Here is a 20,382-nt window from a genome sequence, read left to right as displayed (position 1 = left end):
TAGCTCAGCTCAGGAAAGAGGTGTTTTTGTGAAGATAATCATCAAACTCCTTCCAAAATGTCACTGATTTTTGTACAATCCAGTTTGCTGTCTCCTCTGATGATGTCATTAACATTGCTGTAGTCATGGTTTCAGATGAGGAAGTGGAGTTTTACGTGACAAACAGTGTTGGGGAGTAACGGATTACATGTACCGGCGTTACGTAATCAGAGTACAAATCATGAGTAACTGTAATCTGTTACAGTTACTGTTTTAATAAGTGGTAATCGGATTACAGTTACTTTGTTGAAATAAATGGATTACACGGCGGTACTTCCCTTTTCACATTTTAGGCTATAGAGGGCTACCGCATGACGTCACCGCGCCACAGGAAAAACAGTGATAGCCGCGGCCACCGAAAACCCAAACAGAAATAGAACGCAAGCAAGAGCGGTTAACGTTGGCAATGTCAGTCAGTCGCAATCACACAATGGAAGAGGAGCCCAAACCAACCCACCATGAGGAGCAAGAGCAGAGCCACCTCACGGGCAAGAACGCGTTTTTCTCCTGGAAATTAAGGCACCACTTTATATTTAAAGGACACAAAGATGAGCGGAATCTGGCCGTGCAGTGTAAACTCTGCTTGCCAGCAACCAAGCTGCTGTCCACTTCCAGAGACTCTACATCTAACCTGAGCAAACATCTAACAGTAAGTTTTAAAAATCAAACATTAGCCTACTGCAACTAGATTGTTTTAGTTGTGTGTATCTGGTAATGTAGGTTGTGTGCCATTTCAGGAACATAATAGTAGCCTATTTGCGTGATTTTAACATTAGCATAAAGGCTACTCCATCAAGCAAATCTTGCTAGCTGGCGTTAGCAAACAATCGTCCGTTTTTGTCATGTGCTTGCTTTTTATGAAACCAAACTAGGTGGGTCTTATCGAGTATTAGGCCAAAAAAAAAAAAAATAGTGTGTTTCCGGTAACATGAAATACTAAAATAAAGTTGGTAGGTAGGAAAGTTTTTTTTTTCTTAATTTTTTTTTAATTTTGTTCAAAAAAATTAACACAAGTAAACATCTTACAAAATAGTATTTTGGCACAGAATCCTTTATACCACACATCATAATAAAATAAGTGTTTTAAATCTTTAAACGAATAAAAAAAATATCGCGAGAGTTTGAGTTATGATCTACGGAAGCAATATTTCATGATATTTTCATGTAATAACGTGAAAACACCTTATCAAGAAATAACGTGAAAATAACGTCCTAGGCTAGGCTACTTCCATTAAAAGCAGACGGCCTCGCCTAGCCTACTGTAGAACTTGGGTCGAGCAAAAACATGGCTGAATCCTGAATGACTCCTATTTGTATAAATAGGGGACTACATAGGCGGCAAAATGTAGTGTTTTTCCCTGCCATGGAAGTGCACTTGTATACTGAACAGGAAGCAATTTGCATTACAGCCTTGAATGAGGATTCAAAATGGCGGCTCGGCTCAGTTTTCCTTCCTCCTTCAGTATACAAGTGTGCTTCCATGTTTATGCAGGAGGGCTGATAGAAGTGGCGAAACATTTTACTTTTTATCGTTTCTTTCACAACTTGAATGCGTTGAAACAAAAAATTATGACAAACTAACGCCGCTTACACTAAAATATCGAGGGAAATTTGTAATAAAAACTTCACAGTCGGCAATTTCGACGCGGAAATTCTCGATTGGTCGGGTTACCGGAAACACACTATTTTTTTTTTTATTTGGCCTTAGTAATATAACAGGACTTAGCTAAGTTCAAACATTATGTTGCCTTGTGGAACCAAAATTCTGATGGACTCCACTTTAGTCCTCTCATATTTAGTCCTTTCATATTCAACTAGCAAGTTGTCCTGATATGCTACTAGCCTATAATGTCACAAGTGGTCATTTTGGAATATTGCACTCATTTAGTACAGGTCTGCCCTTGTCGAATCTACTTGTTGTTGATAATGATGATGATGATGATGATGATGATGATAATGTTCTTTAAAGAGATTGACAAAACGATTCTCTAGCCTTTGTGTAGGCTATGTGTGGTTAACATTAGCAAATAACATACATGGTATGGTTTATGGTATGTGGTTAACATTAGCTAGCAATATACTTTTAGTTTAGATATAGAATTATTTCCCTTGTGTGTATTTGGAATTACAGTGTTGGTTAATGTAGTATACTCCAAGTATGTTAATTTGTTCTGAAAGGAATGCCAACTGGACATGATTAAAGGCAGCTGTGATCTCATATAGAAAGCATGTCACTACAGCAGAGGAAGAAGTGCAACGGTACCTTCAGGATCCAGATAAGACATTGGCCTCATTAAAAACATACCCAACAATCAGAGCTCTCTTCTTAAAGTATAATACCACTCTGCCATCAAGTGCTCCTGTTGAACGGCTGTTTAGCCATGGAAGACTTGTTTTCAGCCCTCACCGAAACCGCATGACAGACAAGCACTTTGAACAGGTGCTCTTGCTGCGCTACAACCGCCTTTACTGGACTCTAGACTAAGCGAGACAGATTTAAGTAGGTTGCTGAAAAGCAAGCTGAAAATATTACGGTTTTGCTAACAGATAAAAGGAAAATATATGTCATATTTGTTTAAAATGTACATCTGGTGACGAGGTTTGTGGCAAACAGCGTTTTTGTCAGGGTCACAAAGTTTGACGGACATTTAGTCCTTTGAAATTATTGGTGGATGAATACGACTGACTGTAATTCAAATATTTCACTTTTGATAATTGTTTCATAAAAGCTATTTTTTTGCCCTTATAGGGAAAGGGAAATTGAAAATCCATGTTTTATTACTTTTTTTATTGCTACTTTATTTTAACTGTAGTCATAGTGATAGAAAGTGTTGGTAACCATAGCTGTAAATACTTTTCAATGGCATTTGTTTGCCTAATTTCAGTACAAAGTACCACCACTGCAGTTTTGGAAATAAAAATGTGGAAAAGGGCATTTTTGTCATTCTCACATCAAGTTTAATAGGATGTTTAATAAGCTCAGTTTAGTCATTAAAAGAATACTGACAGTAAATGGAAAAATAAGTTTCATTTTTGATAATTGTTTTATAAAAACACTTTATGTCTATCTAATACTCTTCCACTTTCAAGTGTTGGAACTAAAGAAATTGTTAAGGAAAAATTGGGCTTTTTTATTGTCTTTCAACAAATGAAACATATGATAAACCTTTTGTTGCACACCCCACATTTTGTTAATGCACAAAACAATATCACTATTGGTGGGTATAAATAGATTCCTGAGGGTCTAAGGTTTCAAACAGTATATGTTTGCCATATATATTTTGATGGAAATTCTAAAACATTGAAATAATTATCCGCCACCTCCACCATCCCCTCCCGTAACATACCCTCTTCTTCAAACAAATGGCATACAGTAAATGCAGATTCTAAAGAATCAGGAGGAATGAGCAGATACGCAGCAGTGAAATGCAGAATTGGAGTGACGAGTGTGGAAGGAGGAAGGGGAAGATCATCTTTAAACAAAGTTCAGTAGGGTGACTGCTGTGGAGAAAAAGCTCTTTCTGTATCTGGTGGTTTGGGTGGGTAGGCTCCTGAAGCGTCTCTTGGAGGGAAGGATCTAGAAGAGTCTGTTGGCCAGATGAGAGGAGTCTTTGAGAATGCTGCACACTCTGCGCAGGCATCCCTTCTTTGGCCTCCTCAATAGAAGTGAAGTGCCTGTAATGTGTTGGGCAGTTTTCAACACATTCATGTAGTCTTTAAAAAGATGGTAATGTCAAGTAATCCAAAGTAATCAGATTACGTTACTCACCTTAAGTAACCTAATGGATTACGGTACAAATTACATTTTGGAGCATGTAATCTGTAATTTGTAGGGGATTACATTTTAAAAGTAACCTTCCCAACACTGGTGACAAAACACATATGAGTGGAGTGAGACACACAGTGAGACGTCCCAGGGTGATTATTGGAAATATTGGCTCTCTGGGAACACTGCTCGACCAGTCAGATTAGTGGACTGGAGTTAATGGTTGGATTAATCTTTTATGATTCTCTCTCACACAGACACACACTGATAAGTAAAATGCTGAAGCTCACCCCCTACTGGTGATGTTGTCGTTATTATTATGCAACTTTATGCAAACTTTATGCAAATCATCTTCATCTCCTCAATGCTCTTTCATGTTGTGAGTAAATGAAACATTCTGAGATAAATTTGAGGTAAAATGGCCGGAAGTGGTGCAGCATGCAACATGGATTTCACAACGACGCTGATTTTTTTTTTATGTTTTCAGCCTTGAAATAAAATGTAACACATAATTTTTTAGTCTTATAATGTCAGATAATTAAAATCTGAAACATGCCCATGAGGGATGGTGAGAGTGTGAACACCTGGCAGTAGAAAGGGAATAAAAGTCAGTGGTTGTTGTGTGCTGTGGTGTTTCTGCGTTCTGGATTTTCTGTTCAGTTCAGTTTTATTTATATTGTGCTTGAAACAATGGATCTTGTCCAAAACAGTTTTCCAGAAATCTGATGATCAGCTTTTAATTGATCCCTAATGAGCGAGACAGAGGCAACAGTGTTGAGGAAAAACTCCCTGAGACGACATGAGGAAGAAACCTTGACTCATCTGAGTGACAGTGGAGAGTGTGATTAGAAATAATTCACTGCTGCACAGAACCCAGAGTTCTTGTAGATGATTTGGTTTGCTGACAGGAAGTGTGCTGTTGTCAGTAAAGAAGCGGACGGACAGATTTTATCTCAGGAAGCGTGTTTATTTGAAAACAAGCAGGCAAACAGATCAAAAACATGACACAGAGGCGGGGTCGAGAAACGGGAAATTGTCGAGTGAGGCAAAACCAGAATATCGGAGGTAATACGTCTCCATCAAGCAGTTGTGCTTTTACAGAATTAAATTATTACAACAACTCCAGCACCGTGGTTCAGAGATTTTATTCCTTTAATCTGTTTCACGGTTTCTGTTGAAATGATGAAGAAAAAATAGGATTAAAGTTCAGCCAGAGAAATGGGAAGAAATGATGAACACAGTCGTTATGTCTGCGTGTGTTGGTGCTTTGAGTGCACAGCGTGTAACACAAGGACTAATCACCATGCACCTGTTCCAGATTAGAACACAATCACAGCACACTCTTATAAGGATTCTGACAACACACACTTTACGAAGTACACACACACACACACACACACACACACACACACACACACACACACACAGAGTACCACCAAGTATCTCACGTTACCAAACCTGAGATTCCATGTTGATCCTCTGGTTCTTGACTTTGTGTCCAGTTTTCTCGACCCTGCTGGTGAGCTTATCTCAGAAATATTTTAAAATCACACCACCACCATCAGATAAAAAGATGTAACTCCTTGTAAAGATGTGTTGATAAAATGAACGAGTCAAAGTGAACTGAGATGAATTTGGTGCAGAAGAGAAGCAGCGCGTCCTGTTCAGGGTCCATCATTCAGAGGAAGCTGAAAGGAGCCACGTTTCCTCTGAGAGGAGAGTGTGTACATCACCTCTGTGTAAATCTCATCACCATCTGCAGGGGAACAACACACACACTGAAGACAGCTAAACTCAGTGATCAACCACTTCTTCAAGCTTTCAGTCACCTGGGACATGATCAACATCAGGGGTTAAATTGGGCCGGGGCTGTCCGGGGCTGAGCCCCGGCACATAAGCTCGGAGCGGATGGCATATGATCACGCACACATCAAAAGCAACAAACCCTTTTCACGATTTTCAGTTCTGAATAATTAAATATCGTTTTATTAATCAATAAACCCATGACTTTTATGAGATAGATAATAGTTTTCCTGATAACAAGACGACCTGTCAAAGCTATTTAGAACAGAACTTGCGATCAGAGATTCTGGTTTCTGGAACACTGCGTGGGTTGCCAATTCCGCTTTTTATAAGCGACTTTGGGGTTTCTTTTTTTTGTGAGCTCGCTTTAAAAAAAATCAGAAGTCGTGGTTTGCGGGGTTTTGGGCTTGTGTTTCAGCGTTGTGACTTGTTTATAATTTTCTCCGTACACCGTCTCCCCTTTTACCTGCATACGATCCTAATCCATCGGGATTTAATGAAGTAGCTAGCCTATCTTGTTTACTATGCATAAATTCTGCTTTCGTTGCTTATCAGAATTTTTTCTGGAAGGGATAGTGCGCTACAAAATAGTCACATACTTCTACTGCTGTTACAACTACTAATAATAATATTAACAATACAGTGAACATAATCATTATCATATTTTTTATTATTAAAAACAAAATATCAAATAATACTGAAGAGGGGAAAAATAATACTGATCTAAATATGTTGTGTTTTTATTTTTAGACAGTATGTGTTTAGCAAAAGTTTTGCTGCATTCAAATGATTGTGCTTCTATTTTGCTGCTATAATATGCTCATCTTATGTATGTTCTAGACAATACAAAAAGCACCACATGCCAAATAAATAATTGAATACATAATAATAACAATAATAATAAATGCTTCCAATGTTATAGTGTTGTTTGTATTTGGTTGCATTCACTGCATGAATATATTTGATTGACAATTTGACTGACAGTGTTTTGGCATATTTAACATTTATCCTCCAAAATAAATCAACTGTTTTGGTTTAAGATTGTGCAAGCCTTCAAATTTTCTCACTGAACATTTCTCCTTCACATTTTTCACCTGTAGGCATGTGACAAGATTTAACATGATATTGCTCAACCTACCTCTGTAAAGTCAGCTAACAACTTATTAAAATGCACCAGAATTCAGCAAATAACATGTATGATAATAAAAAACTTCTGGGGGAGGACCCCCAGACCCCCCACTAATCATTTCCTTCAAACCAGTGTACAACAACCTGTACAATCTGTTACATTGGCCAACCAATCTACATTCAAACTGCCATAATGTGTAGGGGGGCACTACAAGACACACATAGGCCTACAACACACAGATAAGGTGTATATCTCTGTGCAATATGATATGGTTATCAAATTAGAGGGTTATTTTCCAAAAAGTATATTGGGGCAGGGCAGCAGGGGCAGGGGCGGGTACGAGGCAGAGCCCCCCCCCCACATAACCAATCCCAATTTAACCCCTGATCAACACTGTCATTAACGTTCACTCATGTAAGTAGGTAAGCAAGTAAGTAAATATTAATTTCCATGAATAAATATAATTTTATGATTTTTTTTTTTGCAAAAATTTCTGTTGACACACAGCTGCGTGTTTAAGCCAAGACACATCACAGACCCCAGCTGAATAAAGCTGAGCAGTGTGTAAAGGACACCAAACACCAGATGTGGACGAACGTCCTTTTTGCTTTTCGAAGGAGAAAGTCTTGATCTCTCACATGTACATCACAGAAAAGCGAAACTTCTCTTTACATCTCACACAGAGCACAGGGTCAGCCATGACAGAACTTTACATTAGTGCATCTCAAACAATTACAATATCACAGAAAAAGTTCAATATTTTCCATCAGTTATTAAATAAAATGAAAATTTAACATATTCTCGACTCATCACATGTAAACTAAAATGTTTTGAGAATTTTGTATTTTAATTTTGATGATGATGACCTACAGTGCAAAAAAATATTTAAAAATCTCACAATATTAGAGTATTTCATTTAGAGTTTGAGTAAAACTATAAATCCTGTGTACCTCTCGGCCTAGTTCAGTTCACGTGAACACAATCATGGAGAAGACTGCTGACCTGACAGTTATCCAGAAGATGATCATTGACCTCCTGCACAAGGAGGGTAAGCCACAGAAGGTCATTGCTGAAAAGGTTGGCTGGAAAAGGTGCACAAGCAACAGGGATGACCTAAGCCTTGAGAGGATTGTAAAGAAAAGTCAATTCAAGAACTTGGGAGAACTTCACAAGGAGTGGACTGAGGTTGGTGTCAGTGCATCAAGAGCCACCACGAACAGACATCTTCAGGAAAGGGGCTACAACTCTCACATTCCTCATATCAAGCCCCTCCTGAACCAGAGACAACGTGAGAAGCGTCTTACCAGGGCTAAAGAGAGAAAGAACTGGACTGTTGCTCAGTGGTCCAAAGTCGTCTTTTCAGTAAATTTTGCATTTCATTTGGAAATCAAGGTCCAAGAGTCTGGAGGAAGAGTGGAGAGGCACAGAATCCCAGGTGTTTGAGGTCCAGTGTGACATTTCTGCAGTATGTGATGATTTTTAGTGCCATGTCATCTGCTGGTGTTGGTCCACTGTGTTTTATCAAGTTGAAAGTCAATGCAGCATCTACCAGGAGATTGTACAGCACTTCATGCTTCCATCTGCTGACAAGCTTTCTGTACATGCTGATTTCCTTTTCCAGCAGGACTTAGCACCTGACTACAGTGCCAAAACTATGACCAAATGGTTTGCTGACCCTGATATTACTGTGCTTGACTGGCCAACCATCTCGCCTGAACCAAACTCCAGAGAGACTCTATGAGCAACTGTCAAGAGGAAGATGAGATACACCACCCAACCCAAAAATACAGACGAGTTGAAGGTCGCTATCAAAGTAATCTGGGCTTCAATAACACCTCAGCAGTGCCACAGGCTGATCGCCTCCATGCCACGCCCCATTGCCCAACCAAGTACTGAGTGTATAACTGACCACACTTTCTAGAATTTGTACATTTCTGTATTGTAAATCCTTTTTTGATTGATCTTGGGAAATGTTCTAATCATCTGAGACACTGGATTTCTGATTCTCATGAGCTATAAGATATATTCATGAAAATTAAAACAAAAAAAGGCTTGAAATATTTCCCTTTAACGTGTCATGAATATATGAAAGTTTCCTTTTTTGGATTAAATAGCTTGAGATGCCCTCGTATTTACCGAGGCTCAGTGGATGTGAGCTGACTTTCAGTGTTTGTTTGTAATTTGGACATTTCGAGAGAGGAAAGAAATGAATAAACGTACCCTGATCACCTTGGGTCAAGTCCATTTTGCGTCTGTTGGGGGAAGAAATCCACAGAAACACTCAGATAAACACGGCTATGAGGCGTTTCGATCAGATAAAACCAATGATACACGATTAAGCTGAACACAGTAAATCTCTCACCTCTCAGCCATCTGCTTCCCTGAAAAAGAAACAGAACAAACACCTTCTGTCAGATCTGAACGATCTCCATGATCAGTTTCACACAGGACGGTGTGCAGGAGAGACACGAGGAGATGAAGTTAAAGACTTACTGATAAAGCTGCAGAGACAGACGCTCATCATTCCAGCCAGTAAAACACAGACACCGAGGACTGACGGCAGCAGCACCGACAAAGATCCTGAACACAATCGTGTAAAATTCAAGATGTTTCTGTTATTATTGGATAAAATTTTGGAGAATTTGTCTGTTATCGGTCCAAAACTGAGAGAGTTTCTCTGGTTAGAGCATGAAGTAAAGAATAAAACACTCTCATCATGCTGTTTTAGGAAAATAATTCACAACAGTGTGGTGTAATGGATCAGAGTCACTGTTACTACACTGAAGTTGATTATTTTCCTCTAAAAACACACCCTGAAATGTTTTATTCCTCTTCTACCACAGCAATTCACCCATACTAACAGCTTTATTCAGTAAAGAATGGCATTTCATTGGTGAAACAAGTTACTTCCTGTTATCACTGATGTTCTCATTATTAAGTATTGCGGTTTATTTATTTTTTTTTATTTTTATTTTTTTAAATTTGCTGAGGTGTGAATTCAGAAAGTGTTATGTTTGCAGATGATCAGAATAAACACAGAACAATCCAGGTTTTTAATGACTGACGTACTTTTAGATAAATCAGGCTGATTGCTCGTGTTGGGTCGTTCACCTCTATGACAGAACACGGGAGTTTTACAAAGATCGACAACATGAAAAAACTCGTACATGTGCTGATGGGAATGAAGCTGCACACGATAGTTCACGATCACATACCCAGCGGAGGAAATAAGTGTTCAACACGTCAACTATTTTTCGACTGAATAGTGATAGAAAATGTGTTTAATGAGCTGAAGATCATGATCCAGCGTTTCATTTCAAGACTGTTTGTGTCTTTAATGAGCCAAAATCCCCCTGAACACTGAGAGAGATTCATTTCTTCATCCAGGAAGCATCTTGAAGCTGTCAGTGCAAACATAGACTTCTCCACCAAGGATTAAATACCTTTAAACTAGCCTGTTCAATACATTGATGAATGAGTAGGGGTGTACAAACTTTTAATTGGGATTGGATCAACAGGAAAATCTACAGAGAGATTTACAATATCTGATAAAAACTGGAGAATGTTTTCTCCTGTAACTGAAGGATATATACGATATCATATTGCCTTGTTTGCACCATCACACTGCACTCTGTGTGCACTGACTGTGCTGTGTGTATAATTTTTATATATTGTGTCTTGTCTGTAAATATCCTGCACATCGTCTGTATACTGTATATTATTCTATCCACAGTCACTGGATATGAGCAATCATGCGCTCTGATTGGCTAATCTACTACGAGGATATCAGATCATATACCGTGAGTAGAGAAAAACAAAATGGTGGAACATGTTGCTGAACCAACCGAGAATGAAATAAAAACTCTACTTGAAAACAAAACAACAAAAAGAAACAGAAATAGCTGAAAGAATACTGGGTTTTTCCCCCAATAGCTCCTGTTTCACGCTCCAGCCCAGATGGTGGCAGTAATGCACATTTAAATTGGCTTGCCAACTGACAAAAAACCTGATAGAAGAAGAAGAAAACCCCAAAAATACAAAAAACCCACAAAATATGGAATGAAAGTATTTGATGGGAAGAACGTATCTTTTTTATTTTTCAAGTATTATTATTATTATTATTATTATTATTGCATTTTTCACAAATTACTCCTGTCATTTTGCCAGTTTGTTTACATTCTAAGCAGAAATTATTTTATTGGATGTTTTGTATAGATTTGATTTATCGAATTTGCAAAAAATAAAAATAAAAATGTTCTGTTTCTCAAAATCCACTGACTGTGGCTCGAATAAAACAGTTATTCCACTCAATCTCGGTGCTACGCGCCTCGTCGGCTATCAGCTCACATACGGCTCGATTTCGTGGAATAACTGTTAATAGAATAGATATTATAGATTACACATTTGTTTACATTGTGTCATGTCTACATTGTCTATATGACGCATTACATTAACATAAATGCTTTATGTTGCATATACTTGTACATTACACATACATATTGACATTCTTTTCTTCTTCTTTTTTTTCCTTTTCTCTATCACGACAGAGACACCAACTGCCAGAACCAAATCCCTTGTGTGTGTCAACAAACTGGGCCCATAAACATGATTCTGGTTCTGATTCTACTATAAACAGCGGGAGCTGAAGGAGTGAACTGACCTGCAGTCGGTTTCTTTCTGTCTGTGGTTGGAGTTGATGGTCCATGAGACAAAAGGAAAAACAAACACGTTAAAAAAAGACCAAATAATTGTTTGTTGTATATCTGTAGAAAATAGAATGAATAATATAATAATACAATTGAAAATGTATAAATGATGCACATTAAATGTTGAATGATAAAAGTCTGAATTTAAATGGAACCTGTTCTCGTTTTCTCTTTCACTGTAAACCCGAATAAGTTGAGTTTACTTAAAAAAATTGAGGAAAGTGGTTGCCTTAAAAAAAACAAGCAATTATTAATGATTGAATTGAGTACCTTAAACTTACAATCTTCTGGTAAGTTTAAGGTACTCAATTCAATCATTAATAATTACTTATTTTTTTAAGGCAACGACTTTCCTCAATTTTTTTAAGTAAACTCAACTTATTCGGGTTTACAGTGTAGTTGTGGACGACGTTTTGAGGGAGAAGAAAAACCTGACAAAACAAAGTGCAAAATCTGAGATAAAAGAAATATTTAGAATTTACTGAATTATAGAAAATAAAGATGAAGGGGATTATTTTAATCCTAAAATCAACTGTTATCTAAAGTAATCGTCTCTAAGTGTGATATTTCTGTTCGATATGAATTCGTGAGTTTCAGTGAGGAGAACTGGCTGAGATCTGATGATGATGATGATGATGATGATGATGATGAGTATAATTTTGAGGAACTCTATCACGTTCAGCTCCAGGAGAGAATGATCAGATTATAACTGATATCAATAAAACACAGATATGAATAATAAACAGTATCCTGTAACTCAGTTCATGGACTTTATCGTGTTGATGGGAATAAAACTGCACAAAGTTCACTCGAGCAGTTTCCAGTATAAAACCACCTGAACACAGGAACTCACAAATATTTACATAAACTACACACACTGATTTTTTTTTTTGCATTACTCCGTGAATACAAATTAAGCAGAATAAAATGAAAACCTCAGAATTATAATGTGCATTAAAACTGAGTGACTGACCAGTCGGGGAGGGTTTAGTTGTGGGCCGCTGTGGTGTTTCAGGAAAGAAATCTAAAATACAAATGGATTAAAAATGAATCAGATTTATAAAGCGATGCACATCAAAGCCCAGTCATGTGATTAAATATAACTTACGCATCATGTTGTATTTCTCACTCATCGGAGAGCGAGCAGTCGGGTCAGAGGTCACTGAATAATCACAGCTCACTTCACGACTCTTTACTGACGGCTGACGATTAAACACATCATTTCTATCTGCTATAAAAACACAAACCGCCTTCCCAGAGTCTCTCTTCTGAAAGGATGTGTTTGAGAAAAACTGAGTTTTTTCTCCAGTGTAGAGATTACAGCTAAAATCAGCAGTTACTGACTCTGACCCTGGGATTTCACATGAAAATGTGAATTTATGGAGCTGATCATCATAAACGACGCTTAGCTTTGGTTTCTGATCTGCAGAGAGATAAATAAACAAACAAACAAACAAACAAACAAACAAATAAAACTATTCATGAATGAATTAATCAGTTACATCAAATACTCCATTGTGAATGTTAATTGAGGAATTATAAATGTCTATTAGAAATGTTATGATCCACACAGACAATAATACACACTCGGTGTAATGTTGATCTTACTCAGCACTGTGACTGGAGCTGGGCGAGAGTGAGGAGAAGGAGAACGAACAGAGTTATCCAACACATAGAAACAAATAATCCGAAGTGTTTCAGGAGAGCTGCGTCCTGTCCACCTGATCAGATCAGAACCAGTGACTGAGAGCCGACATGATGGAGATGGAGAGAGTTTAATAAATGTGTCGTCTCCCTCTGGGTAGAAAGAACACCGAGACACTTTAACATTGTTTGGAACAGAACAGTGAAGCTCCACTGATCCTCTCTCTGTGAGAACTTCAGGAGACACGAGCAGCTGAGGAACATCTACACACACACACACACACACACACACATAGAGTCCAGAACAACATCAGTCACCGACTTCTGAATGAAATGTCAAACTACGATTCCTGCTGTAATTCTCTCCATCCTGAGAGTGTAAATGCACAGGGAGGGTTTCAGAAAGTTCAGAGTAAATTCATCTTCATATCTGTTTTTCTAAAATCTAAAGGAAGACATTAAACTGTAACGCGTCTCTTTTAACCTCCAGATGTGTGAGTTTGGGGAATTAAACTGTGACACCGAAAGAAATGAATTTACCAAAGCTTGATTCCTCTTTAATCACTAAATAACTTCACACATAATCTACAGAATATTGTTTCAAAAAAGAGGAAGATGTGAAATAAAATAAATGAATCTTACAAGTGTAACAGAATGCAGATTAAACTTCAGTCATGAAAAAGTGTAACAGAACCAAACAGCAGGAAATAAAATAAAATGAACTCACGTGCAGGAGATTTCTCAGGAGTGATGGACGACTGTGTTGGTGAAGGAAAGAAACCTGATGAACAACAGATGTGAATAAGTTCAAACACAATTCAAAGGTATAAAAGAAATGTAATTGATTAAATATAATTTACGCATCATGTTGTATTTCTCACTCATCGGAGAGCGAGCACTGTAAAAAATGACTTTGGGGTGTTGTAAATAAGCTATAGTTAAATGTGTATAGTATACATAAAATTACAACATTCTGTCAGCTTCATTATACACTGTAAACCCGAAAAAGTTGAGTTTACTTAAAAAAAAATTGAGGAAAGTGGTTGCCTTAAAAAAAATAAGTAATTATTAATGATTGAATTGAGTACCTTAAACTTACCAGAAGATTGTAAGTTTAAGGTACTCAATTCAATCATTAATAATTACTTATTTTTTTTAAGGCAACCACTTTCCTCAATTTTTTTAAGTAAACTCAACTTATTCGGGTTTACAGTGTAGAAAAATGTATGTAAAAACATTCGTAAGCTTTACATAAAATATTATAGTAAAGGATATTTGGAAAACAAACGTAAGATTTACATAAGAAAATTACGTGGAAATTGTTGCGACAATTTTTTTTTGCGTAAATAAGGTCATTTATTTTTTAGAGTGAGCAGTCGGGTCAGAGGTCACTGAATAATCACAGCTCACTTCACGATTCTTTACTGACTGCAGACGATTAAACACATCATTTCTCTGTGCTGTAAAAATACAATCCGCCTTCCCAGATCTTCTCTTTTGAGATCTTTGGTTTTGGAAAAGTGGAGTTGTTTCTCCAGTGTAGAGATTACAGCTAAAATCAGCAGTTACTGACTCTGACCCTGGGATTACACACACAAATCTGAATTCATCAGACTGATTATCATAAACGACGCTTAAATTTGGTTTCTGATCTGCAGAGAGAGAGAGAGAGAGAGAGAGAGAGAGAGAACACTATAATGGACATATTGAAATGAAGACAGAATTATTACAGAGGTTCATGTTGTTATTAATGCATTAAAAGTGTAAATGAGACAGTGATGGACATGTTATAAAATGTAATGTTGATCTTACTCAGCACTGTGACTGGAGCTGGGCGAGAGTGAGGAGAAGGAGAACGAACAGAGTTATCCAACACATAGAAACAAATAATCCGAAGTGTTCCAGGAGAGCTGCGTCCTGTCCACCTGATCAGATCAGAACCAGTGACTGAGAGCTGACATGATGGAGATGGAGAGAGTTTAATATTTGTGTCGTCTCCCTCTGGGTAGAAAGAACACCGAGACACTTTAACATTGTATGGAACAGAACAGTGAAGCTCCACTGATCCTCTCTCTGTGAGAACTTCAGGAGACACGAGCAGCTGAGGAACATCTACAATGATAAACAAAACACACCGTGTCATTAATGCACACACTGAACATCAAACTGAATGTCACTGCTTGAAATCTCTTGAATTACTTTTGAAACGTCTCTTAGAACAAATCCCTCAAATCCCAGCACCATAATAACGACTCACTTTGAGAGCAAATGTCCAGAATCAGATGGAAGAAGAACAGGAGGACGAGCGCCGCCATTTCACAGCCACTGGATGAAGTGAAATCATCGAGATGCTCATCTGAAAATAATAGAATCAGGAAGCAGAACATTTAAGCCACAAGAAAACCACGAACACTCGAGTGTTTATCAGAATACACACCTCTAAACTGTGCAGTGTGTGCTTCACACATTCACTTCTGAGCAGCTTTATCAGACCTGAAAAAAAAATTCCAGAAGCATGTAGAGTTTTATTGTCTCATCATTCTCATCATATCCAAGTGTCCAGTGGAAGCGAACTGAGAGCAGTGAGGGACAAGATAATTACTGCACAACATGGAGTGCAAATTAGGAAACAGTTCACTGCATCCAGACAAGATACAGGACAGGAAATACACGTGAACCCAGTACAATAAGTCCAACACAACACAGCCCAACGGCTGAAGGAGCTCCAGGCCTGGCAGCGTGGATCATACAGAGTCCATCCAGCAAACAAGAGCTGACTGTACAACTGGTGTGTGATGAGGAAAGTCTGAAACAGATTTAAGAAGAAACCTTTATTTGTCACATGCAAGAACAGTGAAATTCATCCTCTGCATTTAACCCATCTGAAGCAGTGAACACACACACACACCCAGAGCAGCGGGCAGCCACACCAGAGCGCCCAGGGAGCAGTCAGGGGTTCGGTACCTCGCTCAAGCGCACCTCAGCCCAAAGCCACCCCACATCAACTTAACTGCATGTCTTTGGGGGAAACCAGAGCACCCGGAGGAAACCCACGCAGACACGGGGAGAACATGCAAACTCCACACAGAAAGGCCCTCCTTGGCCGCTGGGTTCAAACCCGGAACCTTCTTGCAGTGAAGCAACCGTGCTAACCACTACACCACCGTGCCACCCCAACGTGTTGAATGTGTTTGTTTAGTTTTGGAGAAAACATTTTTGAATAAAATATTTTCCAGCATATTTTTGCTTTGACCCAGACAGTTAAACTCACTGCACATCATCACTCCAGACCTCCAGGTTCCCATCATCAAGAGGTTTCATCTCAGCTTGAAACTCTCATGTAGTAATTATTTAAACCACTGGGGGGAGCCATCACTCTGCATTCATTCATTCATTTATTCATTGAGTGGAAACAGAGCCTATTTTTGCCTTTCAGGGGCGGATCCAGGAAAATGGGAAAGGGGGCGTCAACCCAGTAAGGCCGGGGGTCCAGGGGCCCGCCAGAGGCCCCCAGAAGCTCTGCAGTTTTTAAACGCCCGGAGATGCATTTTGGGCCGTTAGAGACAAGTTGTAAATGAAATCTCTTAAAGAAAATGGCCGTATCAAAAATACGTTTTCAAAGTAGGAACTTTCAGAACCATTTTATTAGTCACTGAAAATGATCTTGTCGGAGTTGCAGGTAAATGTTTAGAACATTATTACAACTGATATCTGGTCATATTTATGAAAGTTGCACTGTAATGTAATGCATGACCACATGACACACTACAGTGTAGAACACTGACCACAAAACACCTTCGATCAACAAATCATTACTGTTTTAGTAACTGCAATCTGAGCTCCTGCTCAGGACAGTCAATGTCCAGATAAGACAGTGAATACAGTATAGCCAGGGGAACTGAGGGACTGTCAGGGGCCACTTAAGGCAGAGCTTCATACCGAGAGAACTATAAACACAGACTGCAGGAGCTGCATGCCTGTAATACAAAGTCAGTAACTGCAGTCTGAGCTCCTGAGTCGAACAGACTGAGAGAACGATACACTGATTGTGTGGGTTACATGTGAACAAGTCTGATAATAAGTCTTAGCTCCTGAGTCTCAGGGGATTTCAAGCAGATTTTCTTCAGAGCCGTTACAAAAATCAACATCGATCACAGACTGACCCAGCCACTGTCGGAAAATATCAAAGTGAGGCTCCGCCCCAAAATAGCACGTGTCCCATGTACATACACAGGGTATAGTGAGTTCAGGGAGACCCTGTTAACGAATACGAGCAGAAGCCAGACAGCCGTCATGTGTGTGTGTGTGTGTGTGTGTGTGTGTGTGTGTGTGTGTGTATACGCAGTGAACCTGCTGCAGCATCTTATCGTTTTGGTTTGTGAACATATGTGTGAATGATACCATAAAAATAAAAGGACGGCGCACACCCTTTACATGTCTACAGTCTACAGTGCAGTCCGGGAATACAGTATGTTATTATGTCGATGCACGAAGTTCCCGTGCCCTGTTCAAATCTAACAGGACTCGTCCAGCTCACTTTTAACTGCATTCATGTCACGAGGCAAAAAACCTAAGTTAGTACTTACTATTAAATATAAATCTATACCATAAACTCTTCAGCTCAATCCCATATAATGATTTATTTTATTCATTCTTTAAACATTATTAATTAAAAAACGGCAGGAATATCTTGGTATCTGCAATAAAATCAAATCACAATTCCAAGTAGCCATGTACTAAAGCTTTTTTTTGTGCCCCCCCCCCAAAAAAAAAAAAAAACCATCTGCACCAGTCTCATAATGTCAGATAATTAAGATCTGAAACATGCCCATGAGGGATGGTGAGAGTGTGAACACCTGGCAGTAGAAAGGGAATAAAAGTCAGTGGTTGTTGTGTGCTGTGGTGTTTCTGCGTTCTGGATTTTCTGTTCAGTTCAGTTTTATTTATATTGTGCTTGAAACAATGGATCTTGTTCAAAACAGTTTTCCAGAAATCTGATGATCAGCTTTTAATTGATCCCTAACGAGCGAGACAGAGGCAACAGTGTTGAGGAAAAACTCCCCGAGACGACATGAGGAAGAAACCTTGACTCATCTGAGTGACAGTGGAGAGTGTGATTAGAAATAATTCAGTGCTGCACAGAACCCAGAGTTCTTGTAGATGATTTGGTTTGCTGACAGGAAGTGTGCTGTTGTCAGTAAAGAAGCGGATGGACAGATTTTATCTCACTCGATGCTGTAGATGAAACCTCAACTGAAGCTGAGAAAGCCAACGCTGTAGTGTCGAAGCCCTGACCACAGAGCAGCATCACGGTTTATCCACTAGCTGATAGCGAAACGATCCTCACCCCACTTTCTTACAATCCACTTTTACGTCTAGACTGGTGTCTGGAAATTCTCATTGTGTGTAAAGTTAGAGGTGTCTCACAGTAACATGATGTTCAGATTAAAATAAAACTTTTTTCAAACTTTTTTGTCTGCATTTTAGCATTTTTTTAAACTGAATGGAAGAAAAAATGTTCTGAACTTTCCATCCATTATCTGTAGCCGTTTATCCTGTTCTACAAGGTTGCAGGCGAGCTGGAGCCTATCCCAGCTGACTACGGGCGAGAGGCGGGGTACACCCTGGACAATTTGCCAGGTTATTGCAGGGCTGACATGTTCTGAGCTTTAAAAAGTATAAAATACAACAATTATTCTTCAGTGAGAAAAATGACTCAACTGTCTTGAATGTTACTTTTTGAAAAAGGTTTTTTTTTTTCAGATTTCTGTCATCTTCCTGGAAGTTGAAATAACAGTGAGACGTTTTAACACTGACTGGAACACCATGCTGAAGTCCTGCTGCTGCTCGGTCTGGGACCAACAGCTGGAGCTGATGAACATCTCCAACCATCAACCCAACAGGAGGACGAGCAGAGCCACGGCACAGCCACTGGATGAAGGGAAATCACAGAAATGTCTGTTTTTAAAAGTAACAGGATCAGGAAGCAGATTGGATGAGTTTTATATGAATAAAATTTGTTTATTTCTTGAATCCAGGGAGTTAAATTCACTTCACATGATCACTGTGGGGGCGGCATGGTGGTGTAGTGGTTAGCGCTGTCGCCTCACAGCAAGAAGGTCCGGGTTCGAGCCCCGTGGCCGGCGAGGGCCTTTCTGTGTGGAGTTTGCATGTTGTCCGCGTGGGTTTCCTCCGGGTGCTCCGGTTTCCCCCACAGTCCAAAGACATGCAGGTTAGGTTAACTGGTGACTCGAAATTGACCGTAGGTGTGAATGTGAGTGTGAATGGTTGTCTATGTGTCAGCCCTGTGATGACCTGGCGACTTGTCCAGGGTGTACCCTGCCTTTCACCGGTAGTCAGCTGGGGGTAGGCTCCAGCCCACCTGCGACCCTGTAGAACAGGATAAAGCGGCTGGAGGTAATGAGATGAGATGAGATGATCACTGCGCCATCACCAGTTAATTGGTTTAAAGAATAATTGACAAGAGAAACACCACAGACCAAAAGTCTAGTTTAAATTGTGCCGGCTTTATCAAAAAGAAATGGAAGCAGTAGAAAAGTATTAATCACATAGTGGTACCTTCAAAGACATTTACGTAGACATAACATACAACACAGAAATCATTTGCATGAATGCAAAGTGAATTCAAAGATGAATCTGAGTTTTACTCAGTTACTCTTTAAAGTAAAGAAATCATTATGAATTCTTAATCTTCAATTAACTTAAACTTAGTTAGTTCCAGTATAGTTAGTATCTCAGTTGAGCTCTTATTTTAATCTAGTTTTAGTTGTTATCCAGTTAGTTATTAGTTATTTGATATAACTAGTTCTTTTACGTATCCATCTTTTAAATGTTAATCAACATAGGCCTTTTTTAGTTATAATGAAATCAAATGCATTTGGTATTACCCTTCTATCAATAGGTTATTACAACCGAAAACCATTGAGCATCTTACTAAGTCCAATGAGGAAAGTTAACACCAGTAAATGCAATAGCTATCAACCTTACAGTTCAAACATTCAGAATATGTAACAGAGGATGAAACATAAAACGAATAAATGGTTCAATGTCCATTAAATCAGGTCCTTACTGCTAAACAGTCCTTTAGCAGGTGAAAGGGAGACGTAATCCTTCCACACAACAGCGCGGAGCAGTCCACGCACTGTTCACGCGATCCAGAGGGGAAGCGGGTTAAACTGAAACAGTCTTACCACGGTTGGTGATTGTCTCTCGGCAAGGAAAGGAAAGGAAAGGCTGGAGCAACCGGCCTCTCCGTGCGATGTCCAGTTTCCCCA

The 20,382-nt window shown here is 39.0% G+C and overlaps 1 protein-coding gene across 1 annotated transcript; it reads right to left on the bottom strand.

Annotated features, from left to right (window-relative positions):
* Positions 1-4,751: 4,751 nt before the first annotated feature.
* Positions 4,752-13,975, bottom strand: LOC132874552 (uncharacterized). The gene is made up of 10 exons (XM_060910830.1): positions 13,948-13,975; positions 13,815-13,868; positions 13,052-13,351; positions 12,552-12,866; positions 12,417-12,467; positions 11,398-11,418; positions 9,231-9,317; positions 9,100-9,118; positions 8,958-8,989; positions 4,752-5,561 (listed from the first exon to the last, which is right to left on the bottom strand). The coding sequence occupies exons 1-10, from the start codon at positions 13,970-13,972 to the stop codon at positions 5,470-5,472; spliced, it is 996 nt and encodes a 331-aa protein (XP_060766813.1). The 5' UTR covers positions 13,973-13,975; the 3' UTR covers positions 4,752-5,469.
* Positions 13,976-20,382: the final 6,407 nt, after the last annotated feature.

Source organism: Neoarius graeffei, chromosome 26 (genome assembly GCF_027579695.1).
Source record: "Neoarius graeffei isolate fNeoGra1 chromosome 26, fNeoGra1.pri, whole genome shotgun sequence".
Classification (NCBI taxonomy): Eukaryota; Metazoa; Chordata; class Actinopteri; order Siluriformes; family Ariidae; genus Neoarius; species Neoarius graeffei.
The sequence above is the reverse complement of the archived record's forward strand: the minus strand, read 5'-3'. Positions and strand labels throughout refer to the sequence as shown.

Excerpts from the sequence above, each read along its gene's own strand:
- LOC132874552 (XM_060910830.1), bottom strand. The coding sequence starts at position 13,972 with ATGAGTGAGAAATACAACATGATGC. Across the intron at positions 13,352-13,814 it reads TCCTGAGAAATCTCCTGCAC|ATGTTCCTCAGCTGCTCGTG; the intron begins GTGAGTTCATTT and ends GTGTGTGTGTAG. Across the intron at positions 9,318-11,397 it reads CAGAAAGAAACCGACTGCAG|GATCTTTGTCGGTGCTGCTG; the intron begins GTCAGTTCACTC and ends GATTGTGTTCAG.